The following is a 20,178-nucleotide window of genomic DNA, read 5'->3' on the forward strand; positions in this document are numbered from 1 at the left end:
GGACTCCCCTGACTTCCACTTCCATGGTCAAATAGAGCACAGAGCGCAGGAAGGCAGGCGAGAAGGTTGGGAAGTCCCAGCAGCCGGCAGCTTAATTCCCTGTGAGGCCCAGGATGCGGTGCCTGCTCTAGGGAGGGGAGCGAGGGTGGAGTGTGTGTGGGCGGGGGAGGGGTCTGGTCAGCGTCTACACTGGGCCCAGAGAGCTGCCAGTGTAACTTACACGGGTTGGTGCCCAGCGGTCAGGCTACCGCCCACATTGCCGGGCGTCCTGCTGAGACAAGGAAGCTAAGAAATCAGCAACAAATCGAAATGGAATTAAAAACCACCCCATGCAGGGTCCACGGGCCACCTCCCTCCATTAAACAGCAAGGTGATTTGTATCCCTTCCTGACCTACTCTCCGAGGAGCGCGTGAAGAGGATATAGGGTCAGGGGAGGCAAGAGAAAGAGGAAACCGCTGTTTGGGAAAGGATATTTAACTCCTTTACCCAGACGCGTGCGCACACGCCCGCGCGCGCGCGTCCACACACTCCCCTACAAACACGCGCGCTAGTACACACAACATAAACAAATTCCTTCATCAAAAGCCATAAGGATGTGAAATCGGAGCTAATTTTTTTTTTTCTAAAACTTGATTTCTCTCCTTGATTCATTTACTCGTTCGTTTCCCAAGAGGTTCTTCCTTTCTAGGTCCTGGGGAAACTCTCGATCATCCTAAACTAACACAAGGCAAGACCGGCACAAGGAAAGACAAAATAAAATACCGCCGAGAGGCTAAAAGGCTTGCCTCCCGGCCGGCTGCGCACACTTCGAGTAGGTGCCAGCCGGGGCGGCCGGGAGGAACTCAGTGCGCCCCAGACAAACGGGGGCGTGGCGTGCCTCGGGGACTGGCCAAGGCAGCCAACAAAACTTCCAAAGGGCCGGGGAGGTGGCAGGGGGCGGGGCGGGGGCGCGTAGGATGGAGCGACAGAGGCGGGAGCAGGGGCTCCGAGGGAGTCAAGGGCTGAGCCGAGGCTGCGGGGTGGGTCGGATGGAAGTCAGGCCCCCGGGGATCCGGCCGGCCCTAGCTGTCACTCAGACTACCCCGGAGCCCCCGCAGACGCCCCGCTCGCCGGAAAGGGGGCGAGGCAGCGGCGGTGCAGGGAGGGCGGAGTGGGGAAGGGGCGTCGCCCCGGTCGCCCCCGCCCTCTCCGATGTCATTGGGCCGACGCTGCGGGGTCCGCGCCACCTTTTCTCCATCCCACCCCGTCCGCTCGGCTGCGCTCGTCCGGGGGCCGGTGCGGCCCGGGCCGTTGACGTCACCGCCAAGTTTGCTGCCCTCCGCGCCCCACGTGTGGCGGCGGCGACGGTCGGGAGGCGGCGGGGGAGCGCCTGCGAGCACCGTGGCGCGGCCGCTGACAGGTCCCGCGCAGCCCGGCTCCGGCACGCCGCTCCCAGGTGGGGACCGAAGGCAGTTTGGAGCAGCCGGGCGCGCGCGAAGAGGAGTGCACGGCCCGCCGCGGGCCTCCGGTTCCCGCTGGGGCAGAGAGAGTCGGTGGGACCTCGCAGCGGGGTGCAGAGGGCGCGCCCGGGCGGCCACCGGCACGAAGGAAGGGACTATCGCTCGCAGCTGTCTGCAGCGCACGGAGCTCCGCGGCCCGGGAGCCTCGAGTGCCCTCCCCGGGACCGAGCGAGGGATGCAGGATCGCTGAGCGGGGACCCGCGCCGGGAGGCCGCTCGGGGCCGGCGCTGAGACGCACGCCTTCGCCGCCGCCGCCAGGACCCCCGATCCGGCGACTCTCAGAGAAGCGGGGCGCCGCGGGCCACCCCAAGGCTCGGGACTCGGGCGAGGCTAAGACGATGGTTTCCTAAGCACGGCACCACGACCCCCTCCCGCCCCCTCGACCGGAGGCAGGGACCCCGCGCGGGGCGCCCGGGGCTCAGTCCCCCCGGGGCAGCTCGCACGGCCGCAGGGACGCACGGGCGATGCGGGGCCCCCCGCAGGAGGTCGCGGCACCCGGCGGAGTCCCGGCCTAGCATGGCCCGCGCGCGGCCCGACGTCGCCTCCGGCTAGGATGGCCCCTCCGGGCCCGGCCGGCGCCCACCCCGCCTCCGCCGAGCCGCTGTCCCGCAGCATCTTCCGGAAGTTCTTGCTCATGCTCTGCTCCCTGCTCACGTCCCTGTACGTCTTCTACTGCCTGGCCGAGCGCTGCCAGAGCCTGGCGGGCCCGGCGCTGCGGCCGTCGGGCGGCGGCGACGAGGCGGGGGCCCCGGGACGCGGCGCCCTGGCGGGAGGCCCGAGGGAGCTGGCGGTGTGGCCGGCGGCGGCGCACAGGAAGCGCCTCCTGCAGCTGCGGCAGTGGCGGGGACGCCGGCCGCCCGCGCCGCGCGACGACGGCCAGGAGGCGGCCTGGGAAGAGGAGCCCCCCGGGCTGGCCGGAGGTCCCGGCGGCTCCGGGGCCGGGAGCAGCGTGGCCGAGGCCCCGCCGGGGACCCTGGCCCTGCTGCTGGACGAAGGCAGCAAGCAGCTGCCGCAGGCCATCATCATCGGCGTGAAGAAGGGCGGCACGCGGGCGCTGCTCGAGTTCCTGCGCGTGCACCCCGATGTGCGCGCCGTGGGCGCCGAGCCCCACTTCTTCGACCGCAGCTACGACAAGGGCCTCGCCTGGTACCGGTGAGCTGGCGCAGGGCACAGCCGAAGCGCGGGGTGGGGGGACCCGCTCCCCTCCCTCCCGGTTTCCTGCAGAGGGCAAAGGGTCCTCAGTGGTTGCTTTTCCGTTGAGGGGTCTCGTCCCCCCCTCCCCCCGTGCCTTCTGCTTCCAGGGACGTGGGTGTCGAGGAAGGCGGTGGGAGGGAAATTTTGGCCTTGGTGATTTTTTCTTTTCCTCCTGCTCCTTGAAAGTGGCCTTGTTGTTAGCTAAAAGGGGGGGAAAGGAACTTGCTAAGTGAGAAACCTGTTCCTTACAGTCTACTCCACGCGCTCCCCAGAACGCCTAGTTTTTATTTCTTACTTATCTGCGGAACTAGCCCCTGAGGCTCCCGCAGTCTTTGCCCTCACGTGTTCATTTACCTTGACCCTTGTCCAGATCATTGTCCTGGGTGGTAAGTAATATGGAGACTTAGTAAAAGTGTCAAGAACTCCGTAGAGTCTCGGTAGTTGGGAAATATATGTTCGCGCAAGTGCCAAGAGCCAGTCAGTGTGCTTTAAGGAGGGGCTTCCTGGATAAAATAACTTTTGTTCGTGGTGAGGAATGAGTTTTGGAAAGTGTTCTCTAAATTTAAAGGGAATGCTACCTTGTGTTTTTGGCCTGGCTGAAACTTTCCTAAACGTCTTCAAACAACCCTCTTTACACAAGAGGTAGCCAATTTTTTTTTCCTTTAAGAGAAGAAAAGGGGGAAAAATAAGGACACTGGTTACATTGTGAAAAAGCCTCCTAATAAAAGTTTAGGAAACAAGTCTGATTCGGATCTTGATCTTAAATTTGCCAGTCTTCTCAAATTTAGACCACCTTTAGTAATGGAATCAGCCAAACGCCAATAAATCCTGGTGTCACCTGGATTTTATTTGCCATAAAATATTGGCCTGTTTCTTTCCTCTGAGAACAACCAAAAATCACGTGGTCGGAATGCTCACTTTACGAAGTTTCATCTTGTTCATTAAGTATGCATTCTCTGTTATTTTAACTGAAAGAACATTGCAAAAGTGACGGCACAATTTAGATATATTTCAAAAGTCCACTAAACAAATAATTCATCTCCCAAACAGAAATGAACATGATCTGACAAGTTTATTTACTTGAGGCTGGTCAGGCACACCCCCAGGTTGATTTCGGGAGCCCAATTTACAGTAACCCAACTTTAGGAGAAAACATTGGGTCCTAAAAGTCAAGTTCAAACATTAAACACTTTTAAAATAGTAACTTTCCATTTGTTGGAAAGAAAAACAAACAACCTTCCCTCAATATAGAATATATATCATTTAAAATCATTAGGCACTTAAAAAATACCCTTGTGTTTCTATCATTTATGTTGTATCCTCTGGGAAGTTCTTATAAAAATGACCTGTTGAATCTGAAAACAACAGGTCCTTCTTTTTAGCACAAAGGCAGCTCTGTTTTTTCCATCAAGGACACAAGAAAGAAGTGATTAAAGACCCCTAAAACTCTTATCTATAGCCGTTTGCATTGAATTGGGCCTCCTATAGTGCTAGAAGGGAACACATTTCAAGTCAGTTTCACGAAAGGTCTAAGACAACGTTTGGCTGTGAGGTGCCATTAAATATGGTGAAATATTTAGTACTAAAACCCTTTATTTTTGTTTTGCCATATAGACCCTATTTCCACAAAGTAGGATTGTTTCTTCTTATTCCAGAAATCGGTATTTGAGGGCACAGGATATCTACAGACCTGGATCTTATTTTCTGTGAGCCTTTCTAAGCTCATGTAAGAGAAGGAAGGTTTCAACGTAACTAGAAACACAAGTACGAACCAAAAAAAAAAAAAAAGGGAAGAAGAAGAAAGAGTCCTAAACTTTTAGGTCACTCTTTTGGAAGCTAGATGCACACTGTAAAGTAAATCTCTCCTTGGATTGTTTCTGCTGGATTCCAGCAGAGGAGTGTTATAAAGCAATTTATGGTAGTTACAAAAATAACTGTATGGTAGACTTCATGGTTTGCTGAATTTAATTTTCTAAGTGTTGGAGCAATGTCTTTGTTTTACCATTTGCAATGGTTTTTATTGGATGCATAAATTTAAGTTTAACTCAATTACATATAAAACTCTTACTTAAAAAAAAATCCTCCACCTATGCAGCCTGGATTATGCAATTATTTAATGAAATTTTGCCACAGTTCTCTTTCATCTTGGCTCTGAACTTGGGAGTTTGATGTTTGCGAGAGAAACTGAAGACTAACTATGAAAAAAAAAATCTCTTGCACGGAATACTACTTAACCTATATTAAGCACATGTTACCGCCTGTGTTTAGCTAGTATTTACAGTTAGGGATTTGGTGAGACCTTCCTGAGTCAGCCCCAAATCTGTAATACGGGATTTTGACCACAGACTGCTAACTCCCTGTCCCCTCCCCGCCACCACCAACATGAACAGAAAGAAAACTGCAGCGTTTGCACCCTAAAGTGAATTATGGAGGAAAAAAATGTGTAAAATATTTTGTAGATGCTCATTGACATGGGACAATCCTATATGTCCACTCGTGTGTTTTTCCCCCTGGTGACATCTCACAGTTGGCCATAATAATAGTTCGTTGTGGCAGTGCCCCCTACTGTCCAGACAAAGGGAGAAGTGTGTTGTTAGGAAGGCGGAGGAAAAAGCCATGGAGAATGAATTTGAGAATGAAAACAAGAAGGACACCATGGCTGGGATGTTTTGGTAAATTTCCCTCGTAAATTTCCACTGGGAGAAAACATAAAGTACTTTTCAAATTGCACTGGGAGACCAGTAAAATCAATTTCTTTCTTCCAACAGGTTGGTAGTAAAGGCAAGAAAGTGAGTTTTTTTTTTTAAATCCCTGAAGAAAGGAAGTTACTCTGAATTGGTTTAAGATGTCCTAATGTTATTCTAGAACAAATGAAAACAGTCCGATATTTATATGTCAGGAAATTTATTAACCATCACAGGGGATGCTTCACCCGAGTCTTCTGTATGTGAATGAAACTCCACCCTGATAGGGTTTTAAAAAACATTCCACATTACTTAATTTAGCAGACATGATACCAGTGCAACAAATGTTTGTGGCTTGCATGTCATGGGAAAGCAATGCTTTGCAGTGAACAGTCTGCATTTCCATTGTATGGGTGGCGGGTTCATAAAGGAACGTAGGGGATTGTTGCATTTGCTTTAAAACTCTGGATCCTTTTCTGGAATGCCAAATGCCTCTATGGTAGCTCAGAAGCAGGTTAGAATTCAGGAAGAAGGCCTCCCTCTCCCTGTGTATTTCTGCGCCAACAAGTTGTGTTGTGTTTTTGTTGTTGTTGTTGTTGTTGTTGTTGTTAGACAAATGATACCTATTTATAAAGTATTTAAGATACATGTGTACACACATATATATGTATATATAAATAACACTATATTTTCTGTACCGTTTCCGTCTCATCTCAAATTTGGGGGCAAGATAGTAAGTGTTCCGTGTTTCTGAAAGTGCTAGTACTTTATGTGTTCATGTGTTTAATTTAGGAATACTGGATCATTTGAGTGGAGAAGAGTATCACTAAAATATTTTACTCTGTAGCATCCAGGAAGATCAAAGATCACTCAACTTGGGGTTTAGGAGTTGGTTCTCTCCCCCCCCCCAAGTCCACCCCAGCTTCATCAAAATTTAAAAATTTTCTGGCCTCTAAAGATCATTGCCTTGTTTTCCAAATCCACTGAGGAGGCAGATGGAACAGAGGAACTTTCGGTTCCTATCAGGAGAAACCGGCCTTTCTTAGCAGCTGGGAGCAGCTGCAAAGTACCTCCCTGTACAGTTTCCCACCCTCCTGAGCGACGAGCCCCTTCTGCGCGAAGGGGTGGAAATGAAATTCGAGCCAAGGGAGCTGCAGAGTCTGGCCACCCATGCAAGGTCATAGGGACTGAAGTCCAAAGAGAGCTCTTCTGTCCTTAGAGCAGCGTTAAGAACAGTGGGACGGGATGTGGGGTGAGGAGGAAAGTGGGCAGAAGTTGCTTTGGACGGTGAGTCTAGGGTGCTCGTCTACAGGGGGAGAGGGTGTAATTTGGGCATAGAGTTCTCAGGAGCTCTCAGGGAGGATACACTCTCTATTCCCCCCAGAGGCTGCAAACAGCCCCTTTGCGAGCCGCGGTACTATCATTTTGTTAGCTGAGCGTCTCCCCTCTGGGCTTAGCATCCCAGCGGACAACTCCCATCAATACCAGTTCGGATAGCCTAGTTCCCGTACGTGTGTGTGTCCAGGGGTGCGGGTGAGAGCAGGCACCGCGTAGGTTGCGTAAAGTGATGGAGTTAGTAACAGGCAAGTTACTAAGGGCCTGTCGAACGCCCGAGCACTATCAGACACTCAGGATATGCAACAGGCTGTGGGATTGATGGGTCCAGCCATTAAAAACAAACAGCAACAACAAAACCCACATTTGTTATGGCCTGGAACCGGGAATACCTTGTGTGCTCCAATATTCCTGTATAACAATGAGATTTATCGTGTGCGGGTACGTTTCATGTGAAAGGCGTAACTGTCTCAGAGCAAAAAACGCTCCATAATACGGTCTTCCGCCCTCCCCTTGAAAAGAGAACCCTCCGGCCAAAATATGTGTCTCGTATACATAAGTCTGTTGATTGGCCAGCAAGGCGTACATGCCAGATCTGTATTTTGGAGGGGGTCATGGGAATAAAATAATAAGCCTGTGCAATTAATGACATGAGGGGGCTAACCTTACATAGACCAGATGCTCACATTGCTAGGGGAAGAGTGTCACAGAGCAAACAAACCTCCTTGATATAAACAACGAAAGGGCCTCCCATCTCTAAGGGGGGAACTATGTGAACAACTGCAAATTGCAATTAACCATCAGTCCTAACTGCCGGGTCCTGATGGGAACTTTACGCACTTAGCACTTTTCCTTAGGGGGAGGACGTCTTCCTCCCCCAAGTAATAGTAACTTGGCTGATAAAGAGTGTCCTTTCGGGGCGCCTGGGTGGCTCAGTGGTTTAAAAAGTGTCCTTTCTTGGTATGTTTCCCGGTGATTTCCCGGTGATCCTAGACTCCCCGCTTTTTGAAAATCGGTTTCTGCTGGGGTGATGAGTTACAGTTGTGAAAATGAGATTTCTTACTGAAGCTATGCCTTTAATAGGGAATCAGAGTGGTACTGTAACCACACAATGTTGTAACTCCCTGCTCCTCGCATTTGAGACAGTGTCTTAAGGTGCTCCACAGCACGTTTGCTGATTTGATACAGTTTGAAGAATCTCTGTGGCAGCTCGTGATACAGTTAACAGATAAACCTGTGTGAGACCAGAACTGAGAAACTGAGGAAATGCAGAGTTCGGTGACCTGAAGCATCTTCCCAGTTGCTGGTCTCTGGTGATGCAACCCTTGATTTTTTTTTTTTTTTTTTTTTTTTGGCATTAGTCAGAAAGGTCATGACCACCGTGCTGCCCTGTGATCCCTTGAGGACAGTATCCCAAAAGTCCAGGCTTGACCTGTTTCAGAAGCTGTCAGATGACAGTGAATGTTAAAAAAAAAAAGAAAGAAAAGAGGGAGTGCTCATTATGAATGAAATCTGGTACTTGCCACCAGCCGTGTGATTTTCTTGCACAGTTGAAAAATAGAATCCTTTCCTGCAGACGGTGGAGGGCAGCCCACTGTGGAGGTGACATGGAGCGCCACCTAGTGGGAGGGAGAGTCAGCAAGGGACCCAGGCTGCCGCTTGAACTTGGAAAAACCTGTTATCAGAGAGAAAGTGCTGTCTTCATTAGGGAAAGCGGGACAGGTCACCTTGGGTAGCACCTGGAGCGCGGATCGCCTGTCTAGCGTGGCTGAGCTGTGCTTTGCCTGTCTGAGCTCACTCCTTCTAGGCAAGGAGTTTATTCTTTGGAGAGAAATAAAAGAGACTTGCCTTCACCATAAACCTGAGAAACAAGATATAAATGATTAGGAGATTTTTATTAGAAATGTGCATGAGTGAAAAGGAACGCCAGATGCCCCAGATTAGTTTCGTTAGTGTGTCTTGCCTCTGTTTCTGAAAGCCGGCTTCAAATGAAAATACTTCCAGATGATTTTATTTTGACAGCAGTAATGCAGCCTTATTCCTTCCCCTGCGGTGCACAGGCTCTGGAGGAGGGTCCCCAGATTCCGAACAGGCACCACACAGAAGCATGTTTAATCCCGAATGCACGGAGACAGACAATGAAGATCCCACCCACAGGGGCTGGTGTCACGGGAGGTTGCTTTCAGAGTCCCAAAGAGAGAATCCTTCCCGGTGGGGGAACTGGGCAGCGGTCAGGTGAAAGTTACGCAGGGGACGAGGGGAAAAATAGGAACACCAGAAAGGAGACCCTGGCAGACCCCCATTATAGCCAGGTGCGAAGGTTAACGCCGCCTTGTTATCACACGGAGATCGTGCAGATCAGAGATAAGAGACTAACCACTAGTGAGTAAACACCGTGCGTGCGGCACCCTTGATGAGATCCCGACGGGAGAATGGGAATTACAGGGCTAGTCTGTTCATGGAATGATACCAAGATCAGTTCTGGGATTTGATCACAGTACGAGAGTAATGTGGGATGCTAACCTTAGGGGAGTCTGGGTGGAGGGGTATCTGAGAATTTTTTGCACCTTTTTTTTTTTTTTTTTTTTTTTTTTGGAGAGAGAGAGAGCATGAGCAGGGGGGAGGGGCAGAGGGAAGCTACCTAAAAGACAGGGGGCTCAATCCCAAGACCCTGGGATCATGACCTGAGCCAAAGGCAGACGTTTCACCGACTGAGCCACCCAGGCGCCCTGGTGCTTTTTTTTTTTTTTTTTAAACAGTCTTACTATCTAATATTACTTTAAAACCAAAGGGAAAACAGCCACATCCACTAAGAAGGGAGGAGATGCCTTATGGCATTATAGGAGAGGGCTCTGATCGCAGGACTCCTCTGCTCTGCCCGCCGGCTCCCGTCTCTGCTCTGTCCCTTCTTTCCTTCTGAAGGCCCCGGGCATGGGCCTGCCAGCGTTCCCTGCCCCAGCCAACACCTGTCGCTTCCAGACATGCCGATCCTTCCCTCTGCTCATTCCCCAGTAGAACCGGCCCACGGCTCCCCTCCTAGTCTCCTGTCCCTGAAACAAACACAGAGACTGTTTCCTGTTTCCTTGCTTCTCTTCTCTTAGGACTGGTGCATGTTAACGTGAAGACAAAATAGAAAGTCACCCACCCCTGACCGAATCCTGCTTGTTCTGAAACTTTGGTGACGTCCCGGACAGGTTTAGAGAGCACAGAGAACGGCAGTTAGGGGTCACAGGCAAATCCATCGTGGGCATCTGGTTTTTTGGCTGCAACATAGGAGAAGCAGTTGTTGGGCAGGGAAGCTGGTCATGGGGCTGAATGATTGCTCTCATGGCTGAGGTCCCGCATAGCTCAGATCTTCTCTCCAGCTTCCCTTTTCTGTCTGCTCACTTGACCCGGTGTCTTTGGTTTACACACTGTGGCTTAGGAGACCAGGCGTGGGAGCGACACAGACACAGAGCAATCCCAGGGTTCAAGGACGAGGAAGGACCAGAGAAAATCCAGCTTCTAGAACACTGGAGAACCAGGACCTGGGCACCTGGGGGAGGGGGGAGGGAGGAGGTTTCCCACTGGGACTACTGAGCCTGGCTGTCTCGCATCATCTGATTCAAATGTCCCTCCTGGGGGGCACCGTGGCATTTTCTGCTTATGGTTTTAAACACACACAGTTGTGCATTGGAGATTCTGCTTTACCAGAGTAATGAAAATCTCCCTTGAAACATTGCCTTTGATATTTTTAACAACTGTAAAAATAGTGTTATCCACATTACATCTTTACTTAAGCAAAACAAAACCGGGCACACTGACTCTTGAGACACGAAAAACCTAGTGTTTCCTCTTAGTCGTTATTCTCTTTCTTGATTGGATCAGTTTTTGTGCTTTTTAGAGACAGAGAGAGTATTGGGGAGGGGCAGAGGGAGGGGGAGGCGGAGACTCTTATTAAACAGACTCCACAGAGCCCAGCACAGAGCCCCACAAAAGGCTTGATCTCAAGCCTGTGACCATGACCTGAGCCAAATTTTAGAGTCATGGGCTTAACCAACTGAGCCACCCTGGTGCCCCACTGATTGGATTAGTTTTATGAACCTGTTTTGTGCAAAGAGCAGGCTAATAATGCTTGTGTAGATAAGAAAATTTCTGTGATTTAATACCATTCTCTGCTCCGCTGTTTGGCATCTTTCCATCTTAGTCTCTCTACACTTTTCTTCGGGTGTTTTGAACCTTTCTTAAAAATAGCAAAATAGGGGCACCTGGGTGGCTCAGTGGGTTAGAGCCTCTGCCTTCGGCTCAGGTCATGATCCCAGGGTCCTGGGATCGAGCCCCGTAACGGGCTCTCTGGTCAGCAGGGAGCCTGCTTCCCCCTCTCTCTCTGCCTGCCTCTCTACCTACTTGTGATCTCTGTCTGTCAAATAAATAAATAAAATCTTCAAAAAAAATAGCAAAATATTTGAACCTTGAAATGGACATTTGATGAAATATATCCTCCTAGTCTCTATTCCATTGATTTCTGCTCTGCTCTTTGTTTCCTTTCTTCTGCTAACTTTGGGCTTAGATGGTTCTTTTCCTAGTTCCTTGAGCTGTCAAGTTAGGTTGCTCATTTGAGAACTTTCTTTCCTTTTAACGTAGGCATTCGTTGCTCTAAACTTCCCTCTTAAAACTGCTTTAAGAGCAGGTTGTTCAATCTCTCCATATTCATAATATTTCCAGTTTCCCCCTTGTTATTGATCGCTAGTTTCACACCATTTGGTTGGAAAAGATACTTGACATGGTTTTAGTCTTCTGAAGGCTGTCAATACTTGTGTTGTGGACCAGCACGTGATGTGTCCTGGAGAACATTCTGCATGTGCTGGAGATGAATGTGTATTTTTGCTACTCTGGTGGGAATGATCTGTGTATGTCTGTGAGGTCCAGCTGGTCTAAAGGATCGTCAAGGTCAGTGTTTCCTTTTTGATCTTCTGTCTGGATGGACGATCTTTTATTTTAAATGGACGGGAAGGATTTAGGGACGTTTGGTGAGGCCTTACCTTGTGCTGGGTGTTACCGCATGTAGTCTGGATATCTTATTAGTATGATGACTGTTACTAGATAGACTCTATCGCTTTTTGCCTTCTAGAGATCAGGAAAGAGAGGCCCAGAAAGGTGAAGTAATTTGTCCAAGGTCATAGAGCCAAGTCAATGGTAGAGCTGTGTGGGATCCTGGGCCAGCTCCTCCCCACCAGGGAATTTTGTGGGGTTCTCAGAATTACCCCTGTGTGGTTCTGCCAGTGGCTCCAAGATCGTGGGGATGGAAAGGCTGCCCATGGGATGGGACATGTCTGATCCTGGTCATGGACCTTTCGTTAGAAAATTGGGCAATGTACCGACATATGGTTGGAAAAATAAATTTTTCAAGGTAGTTCTAGACCTTTGTGAGTCTGTTGGTCTGTATGGAAAAACTAAACCACTTGCGTGTTTGCTCAACTTTTCTCTTTCCATCTTTTTTTACAAAAGTAATCTGATGGCAAAATCCATCTTCCTGAGCGTAGCAAAATCCTGGCCGTTCGCTTGGTTCCCCCTCCCCTCCAACCATTAAATACAAACAATTTAACTATGGAAAACAACAACAACAACAACAAAACCTCTTAACTATGAAGTGGTCCACAGGAGTACATTTCCTCCTAAACTGCTGTATGGGAAAGCCAAGATGGTGTTGGACGAGCAGTCGGAAGGCTGCTCGTGGTAGTTGGGGCCGGGTGAGCTGGGGACTGTGTCTGGTGGCTCCCCTCATCCCGTCATGACATCCCGTCATGACATCCCGTCATTGCCTATAAGAATCCACTGAACACGTGCCTGGTCCTCCTGAGTACGGCTGAGTCATTGCCAACGTCCTGATTTCTCACCTTTCCCTGTGTGTGTACATTTTTTCTTCCTCCCCTCCTCCCCCTCCTTTCCTTCCTTCCTTCCTTGATTTTATTTATTTGAGAAGGAGACAGAGCCAGGGGTGAAGAGCACGGGGAGAGGGAGAAGCAGACTCCCCATGGAGCAGGGAGTCCAATGATGCTGATGATGCGGGGGCTTGATCCCAGGACCCCGAGATCATGACCTGAGCTGAAGGCAGATTAACCGACGGAGCCCCCCAGGAGCCCCCCTGTGTCACCTTTTGATTGACGTTTCAGGTTTTTTTAATTAATTGAGGTATGCTAATACTGCCCATCAGGGCACAGCCTAATTGTCACTCCAAAGCATGATTCTGTCTGTCTTCATTATTATTTTATTAATCACCATCATCTAATTGCTTCGCTGGCAGCCGGTCATCATGAGCGCCAAGCCCTTTACTGTAGTGGTCAGGTCAATGCTACGTAAGACATCGCTGGTGATGTGAATTTCCTTTGGTTCCAGCCGGATAGGATCATAGACTCTAAAGGTTGCTGGAGTCGGAGGGTATCTGGGAGATAAAGATTGTCTTGCTTACAAAGGGTCCACCGTGCCTTGCTCAATGTTCAGCTAAAAGACAAGAATCTAGGGCTTCTAATTCTGCAGTACCATTCTGGAGAGTACAATTAAGAAACAATTCTATGTCCAGAAGATACAAATTCGGTTTTGGAGACTTGGCAACCATGACAGAAACATTTGGGAGAATGGAACAAGTTATAGCATTACATTTTGCTCTTTCCAGAATGCATGCTTTAAAGCATTGAATTGAATTGAGTCAACGGTCAGTTCGTCTTTCAGTGGCTGGTTTTCATCTCAGATGACGGACTTCCCCAATATTTTGGTGCATGTAGATTTGGGGACCCAGCTAGCATGATTGGCCTGTGGATCAAAAAATTTGTGTTTTTTGGTTGTTGCCTGCTTGGTAAAGATTAGTAGGGGAAATCCCAGTACAGACAGGAAGAAGTTTGCTTTTTTTCTTCTTCTTTTTTTTTTTTTAAGTTTGCTTTTTCTCTCTTGAGTGTTCAGAGTAGGAAGTAATCAATCAAATTATGGGAATAAAATTCCTTTACCCTTTTTCAGGCTTCTTACTTGGATTAGATCTCTCCTTTCGATAAGAAATATCAAAGTTGCCAGGCTAGTTTGAAGGACAAAGTCAAAAACGATGGATGTGTTTGGTATGGTAATAAATCTTTGTAGATTCTTGCAAAGTTCATGTAGCTTAAAAAAAAAAAAAAAAAAAGAACCGGGTTAAGCTCAAAGCTAATTGTGTGCCTCATCATTCCAAACAGGGGCCTTGTCTGTTCTACCTTGATAGTTCAGAAGGTTGTGGCTCTAGGAAAACGCTACAGAGATGACATTATTTCATTTCCCAAAGCTTTGGAGTAAACAAAATCTGGCGTCTGTTTCTTTTTCTTTTTCTTTTTTTTTTTTTAAATTTCCTGGTGGACTCTTAATTATTCTTGTTCTTTGATCAAATGCTGTGGGTTTTTCTTTGCTTGCTTGCTTGCTTGCTTGCTTGCTTTCTTCTTCTTCTTCTCCTTCTTCTTCTTCTTCTTCTTTTTTAAGAAGAAGTAAAAGCTACTTGTTTTTCTTTCTAATGAGATCTCACTCTTTCTTCTTGGTGTGGGAGGATTTGGGATACAAAAGTATCTGTTAAAAAAGCTCTCCCCAGAGCCAGATGGTTACTGGAAAACCCTGCTAGGGTTTAATGATGGAAACAAAACAAATTGGATCTGTTTTATATTTATCTTGGGGGGAGGTCATGGGGCGCTAATGCCTGTGATGAAAATTCTTGGGATTTTCAGGTGCATTTGCCCTGTGGCAGAGGGTGGCGAGTTGGCAGCAAGCCGGGGAAAAATCGCTTCTCAGCTCTAGCTGATGGTTACCAAGTAAGAAAGTAGACTCATTATTGCCATGCCCTCTGATTTTTCAGAATGATCTCGGAATACTGACTTTTTAAAAAACATAATTGAGAAATAACATAATGATCATGAGAAACCCAACACAATGCTAAAAACAGAATTGTGCATGGGGGGACCTGATCAGTCTCATCTGAAGGTGAGTGGTGGCCAGTTTATAACCTTTGGTCTGTGGTGATGATGGGAGGAAGACCATCAAAAGCTGGGGTTAAATCCAGAGTTTCCTAAACTGTGAATCATAAGACATGAATTTATAATAAAATCCATTTTTATTTTTTTAATTTTCATTTTTTTAAAGATTTTATTTATTTCTTGACAGAGAGAGAGACACACACACAGCCAGAGAGGGAACACAAGCAGGGGGAGTGGGAGAGGGAGAAGCAAACTCCCCGCTGAACTGGGAGCCCAATGTGGGACTTAATCCCAGGACCTGGGATCATGACCTGAGCCGAAGGCAGGTGCCCAACGACTGAGCCATCCAGGCGCCCCCATTGTTAATTTTTTAAATGAAAGTCACTACGATAGGATGAAATAGGAGTGTTGATCCCATGTGGTAATAAGCAAGACAGATTATCTTGACAAAGTTGGTTCCGATGTTTACATAGGCATAGATGAGTGGGTGCAGAGAGGGTTAGTTGTAAAATGTATTTGTTACAGTGGCTCTTGGTGGGAAAAAAAGTTTGGAAGACGCTGGCTATTGTGAACAGAAGTCCTGTTAGCAAAATCCAAAATGAATGTGCTTCCGGGTCTCTCGAGGAAACTAAGCGGGAGTCCTGCTCCAAGCTGTGGAATCACCACCTTAGTTGTCTTCAACCTTGTATCTCCAGGGCGTGAAGCTCTCAGCCGCTTCATAAGAGACTGACTGTTAACTTAATGAAAAACTGGCCCTTGGGTCAAAGGTCAGCAATATTTTTCTGGAAAGGGCCTGATAGTAAATATTTTAGGTGCCCCCCCCACCCCGCTCCCCATCCTCCTACCCCCCACCCCCGGGGCAGATGGTCTCAACCCTTGAGCCATGCTTTTGTCCCGGAAAAGCACCCTTAGTTAGTGTGTAAATGAACAGGCTGGGCTGTGTTCGGATAAAACTTTATTTCCCAAACAGACCTTTAGCTCACTGCCAATAGTTTGCGCCCTGGTTGATTTCCCTTTCTTTACTTAATCTTGTTACTGGCTGGTGAGTGGCCTCCACCGACCCTCATGGCCGCTGTGCACGCGTGGTGTGGAAGTAACCTTGCACCTTAACCCAGCTCAGACCGAGCAGAGCTCCTACCTGCAGAGCAGTAAACGTCAGAAAGTTGGGTGAGATCTGCAGGTTTAGGATAGTGGCATTTCATGTTAACGGAGTTGATCTTACACTCAACTACACACGTTCTGTTTTGGAAGAGAGACCACATGAACAAAAATCAAAAGGAGACTTTGGTCGTTTTCCCCAAAAGCTGAAGAATCCATTTTGATGGCTCCTTGACCTTGTACTTGAATGCATTCTTGGTTGATAGATCTATCGTGTCTCCATTTTCCCTTTAGTCTTCTGGGTGCCCGGCGCATCCTGCAAAGCCTTTGGAGGGAGGACACCAGGAGGTCATCTTCCACAGCTGATCGCCGTTAGGAGAAAGCATCCTGCCGTGTGGTTGAATTAGCATTGTCTTTGCAGATGAGGGGTGAGACATCACGGCTGGAACCAAGCATGGGGAAAGAGTTGTGAGGATTAGTAATTGGCGTGTGTGAGGAGATGGGCTTTCTCCTAGATCGGCGCTATCTGATAGAAATATAATGGGAAGGACCCTTGGGTGGCTCCGTCCGTTAAGCCTCCGATGTTTGACTTCAGCTTGGGTCTTGATCTCAGGGTCACGAGTTCAAGCCTCACATTGGGCTCCATGCTAGGCGTGGAGTCTACTTAAAATACATATGTAATGTATTTATAATAATAATGTCAAATTAAGTATTAATTTATCATTTAATTATAAATGATTAATATTAATGATCATTGGTTGATTGTTAAATTAATTATTCATAACAGCATAAATGCTTATTAATAATTATAATGTATATTGTACATAATGTTATATATATAAATGGGAACCACATTGGGCATATTAAATTTCCTAGGGGCCACCTTATAAGTAAGACTGAAGAGGTGAAATTAATTTCAGTAATTGTTTGATTGAATTCAAAGCCAAGACGTCGGAAATACGGTAATTTCAATAGGTGATCAAAAACAAAACCTTCTAGATGAGATATTTTGCATTTTTCCTGCGGAGTCTTCCAAATCTACTGTGTGTTTGGTGCTTGCAACATGGCTTCCTGAGCCCCATGAGGCTGGTGGCCGCCACATTGGACACTACAACTCGGGAGGCGGGAATGGGGGAGTAGGTAGTGGGGGCTTCCAGCAGAGGATTGAACCCACAGATCGCCTCAGATTCTGCGGTGGACACCTAGTCCCAGGTGGCATAAGAAAAAGGGGGAAGATGCAGACGGAGCTGGGTGGCTGTTTCAGAACCCAGAAGATAACGATGGAGGCTTGATCTGGAGCTGGGCAGTGGGTGTGGGAAATGGGAGAAAGATTTGCCAGAAATTTTGGTAGTAGGGATTATAAAACGTGGTATGGACCACAAGGCATGAGGGAAGGAGGAGAAACTGGAGGGTGTTTGAAGATTTCTGGCTCAGGTATATTCCTGAGGAACTGCGACAGTGGTAAGGAGCATGGAAAGAAGTAACGGGCACCTATGAGAGCAACATCTGTGTGTTAGGCATGAACGGGAAGGGCTTCAGGGCAATAAGCAGGAGCTCATGAGTGAGGCTGGACTGGGGAGCCACATAAGGCATGGCTGTTGAGGTTTTGTCAGCCGTCACACAGCCGAGAGGTGAAAATGTGCAGAAGAACACAGGGAGTGGGCCAGAGAGAACAGGACCAGGAAAATGTGTTTATATTTAAAAAAATTTTTTTAAGATTTTATTTATTTATTTGGCAAACAGAGATCACAAGTAGGCAGAGAGGCAGGCAGGAAGAGAGAGAAGGAAGCAGGCTCCCCGCTGAGCAGAGAGCCCGATGTGGGGCTCGATCCCAGCACCTTGAGATCATGACCTGAGCTGAAGGCAGAGGCTTTAACCCACTGAGCCACCCAGGTGCCCCCGTGTTTATATTTTTATCCCAAGGGCATATAGTTTCTATCATTTATGCCGTGCATGCAGAAAGTGTAGAGTGGGAACCGTGCTGATGCCTATTAATTTCCCTTGAAACACATTACAAAAGATAAGAGGGTGGATGGATAAGGTGATAATACGAATAGAGATTTTTAAGGAAAATATATATTTAGAATTTAGTTGGAAGGCAGAGGGTGTTTGCTGCAGCATTCATTCCAGTTTTTGCGGTGTTGAAAATTTTCCTAACAAAATGTTAGAAGTAGTGGGGGCGCGTTTTACAATGAGCGGTATCAGATGCTGCGAAAAGGGGGCAATAGAGGTTTGGGATGGTGGAGGAGTGTTTGTCTCGTCAGGTAGGAAGTTACTGGTGACCCTGCGACCTGGTGGGTGGCTGTCACAGGACAGGCGCCAGCCAGCGGTGGGTTGATGAGTACGTGGAAATGTGTCATAAGACACAAGGAAGGTAATGAGTTTGGCCCCTGTGTCTGTCTGTCTCCTCTTGTCTGGAGTGGAGTCAACGAGTGGGGTCTTCACACAAGGCTTTCTGGCCATGACAGAGAGTCCTCATGTAGCTAAAACTGCCCTTTGTGAAAAGAGGGCTTAAAACGTGCTCGGTGGGCTTTTCGTTTGGTTGTTGTATTTGTCCATCCTGCCTTCTGCCTGTGGTCACTTAGGTGTGGTGACCCGATCATGACTTTCTTTATCAGAGGGTCTTAGCTAGGACTTTTTTTTTTTTTTTAATGGATGCTGAAGGCTTTCGGCATTGATTATGGAACACATGCAGTGTCGATATGCCTGTTTTCTTGGAAATCTTCGTAACTTTCCAAGGCAGTGCTGCGCCAGCCTATTCTAAACTCCACAGCAAGTGTGGAAGGGAAAATGGACTTGCTTTGCAAGCCGCGTTTTGCACACTCTCTTGAAAGTTCCGTGAGAGAAGCAAGACATGTAACTGCTTTGTGTTTCCTTGCTCTCTCATCAACGCTGGATTTTTTTTTTTTAAGTTTCAGCTATCAAGTAGTCTTCCCCATCAATGACATCATCTCATTGCTTCACTGCGCACACCAGGTAACAGACATTCGTGTCCTCCCGATACTGTCTCCATGGTCAGATGATGATTCTTTAAGTCGGGGGTTTCCAGGAAATTTCCCGAGACCCTCAATTTACTGCCCTTTCAGTTTCCCCCGTAACTCACTCGATCCACTCGATCTTTTTCGAAGAGAAACATTGCCCCCTGTTTCTGGATACTGAATGGCTACACGGTCTTCATAGGAGCTCGTGAACTCTGTCATCTACGTACACATTATCAAAGCCCATGCCCAGGGTTATTCTGCACGGCGATGCTAGTTTAAAATCAAAGCCCATGCCCAGGGTTATTCTGCAGGGCGATGCTAGTTTAAAATCAAAGCCCATGCCCAGGGTTATTCTGCATGGCGATGCTAGTTTAAATGTAAGGCGTTCAAAAAGATAGATGGTATTTCAAATATGGTTTCTTATAATGATTGATTTCCCAGGGAGAGGAAACATGAAAATTACTAATCAAATGATTCGATGTATGCGTCAAGCAGTGCAAATGTTAAAATGTGATGTTTACGAAATGCTTAGAAATCCACTGGACATTAACCTTCTCATTCCACAGGCAGCCCCTTGATCGTGTAGCAAACTGCATCAGATGGATACATTGTAGTTTGGCTCTATTTTTAAAAGCATGCTTACCCTTTGTTTATATAAAAAAAATACAGAAACAAAAACAAATAAATAATAGTTCATTTAAAGGACTCCGTCCCCGTATAATCAGCTTGAACATGTGAACTGTGTGTGCCTGTTACCATAACCGTTGGAAAGGTTGGGTGAAATCATTGCCCTTCAAAACAGGAAGTTCTTAAAAAATTGAAAAGTAGTGAGCTATGGAAGCAATTTCGGTATATTGATTTGGACGTCTGACGTATGCATGCCTGTTATCAGAATGTTGTAGAATATGCTAGCTCCGTGTTGAAGGGTTGGGCAAAATCATTTTCCTTGAAAACAGAAAGTTCTTTTTCTTCCTCCCCAAGGCCTCTAAAAATCTGAACTATTGAACTCAGATTTGAGTAATGATGTACGATACTTTGCCAAATGAGTCGCTTCCCTTTTTATAACATCCATCAGGAAAACGAGGAAGTGTCTCGCCGGACAAACTGTTTCCCAGGAAAGGCCTTTTTGTGTGTTTGCTTAAGTCAAGGTTACTTTTTAAAATCAAAGGAAAACTTGATATGGTTCTCGGGTGACATTTAGGAAGCGAAAACGCTGGAGTTTCTGGGTTCCCTTCTGTAGCCACAGAGAAAATAAGACAGTAGTTAAAGGAAATTAGTGTCGTCTGTAATCAAAAGAAAGCAATTTGCACTGTTTCACAGCATGTGTTCATATAAAAATGACAGAGATAAGAGATATTTCACATATTTGTGGTTGTTTAAAACGCTACTTCAACAAAACATCAAATGTATTTTAAATATTTGTGT

At 47.4% G+C, this 20,178-nt stretch overlaps 1 protein-coding gene across 1 annotated transcript in view; it reads left to right on the forward strand.

The window, feature by feature from the left end:
• Positions 1-1,315: 1,315 nt before the first annotated feature.
• The window catches only part of HS3ST3A1 (heparan sulfate-glucosamine 3-sulfotransferase 3A1), a 94,186-nt gene continuing 75,323 nt past the window's right edge, over positions 1,316-20,178 (forward strand). The window contains exon 1 of the mRNA XM_045983872.1: positions 1,316-2,652. Within this exon, the coding sequence (XP_045839828.1) occupies positions 2,054-2,652 (599 nt within the window). The 5' untranslated portion in view covers positions 1,316-2,053. The remainder of the gene's footprint in view (positions 2,653-20,178) is intronic.

Source organism: Meles meles, chromosome 18, assembly GCF_922984935.1.
Source record: "Meles meles chromosome 18, mMelMel3.1 paternal haplotype, whole genome shotgun sequence".
In the NCBI taxonomy this organism is placed as follows: domain Eukaryota; kingdom Metazoa; phylum Chordata; class Mammalia; order Carnivora; family Mustelidae; genus Meles; species Meles meles.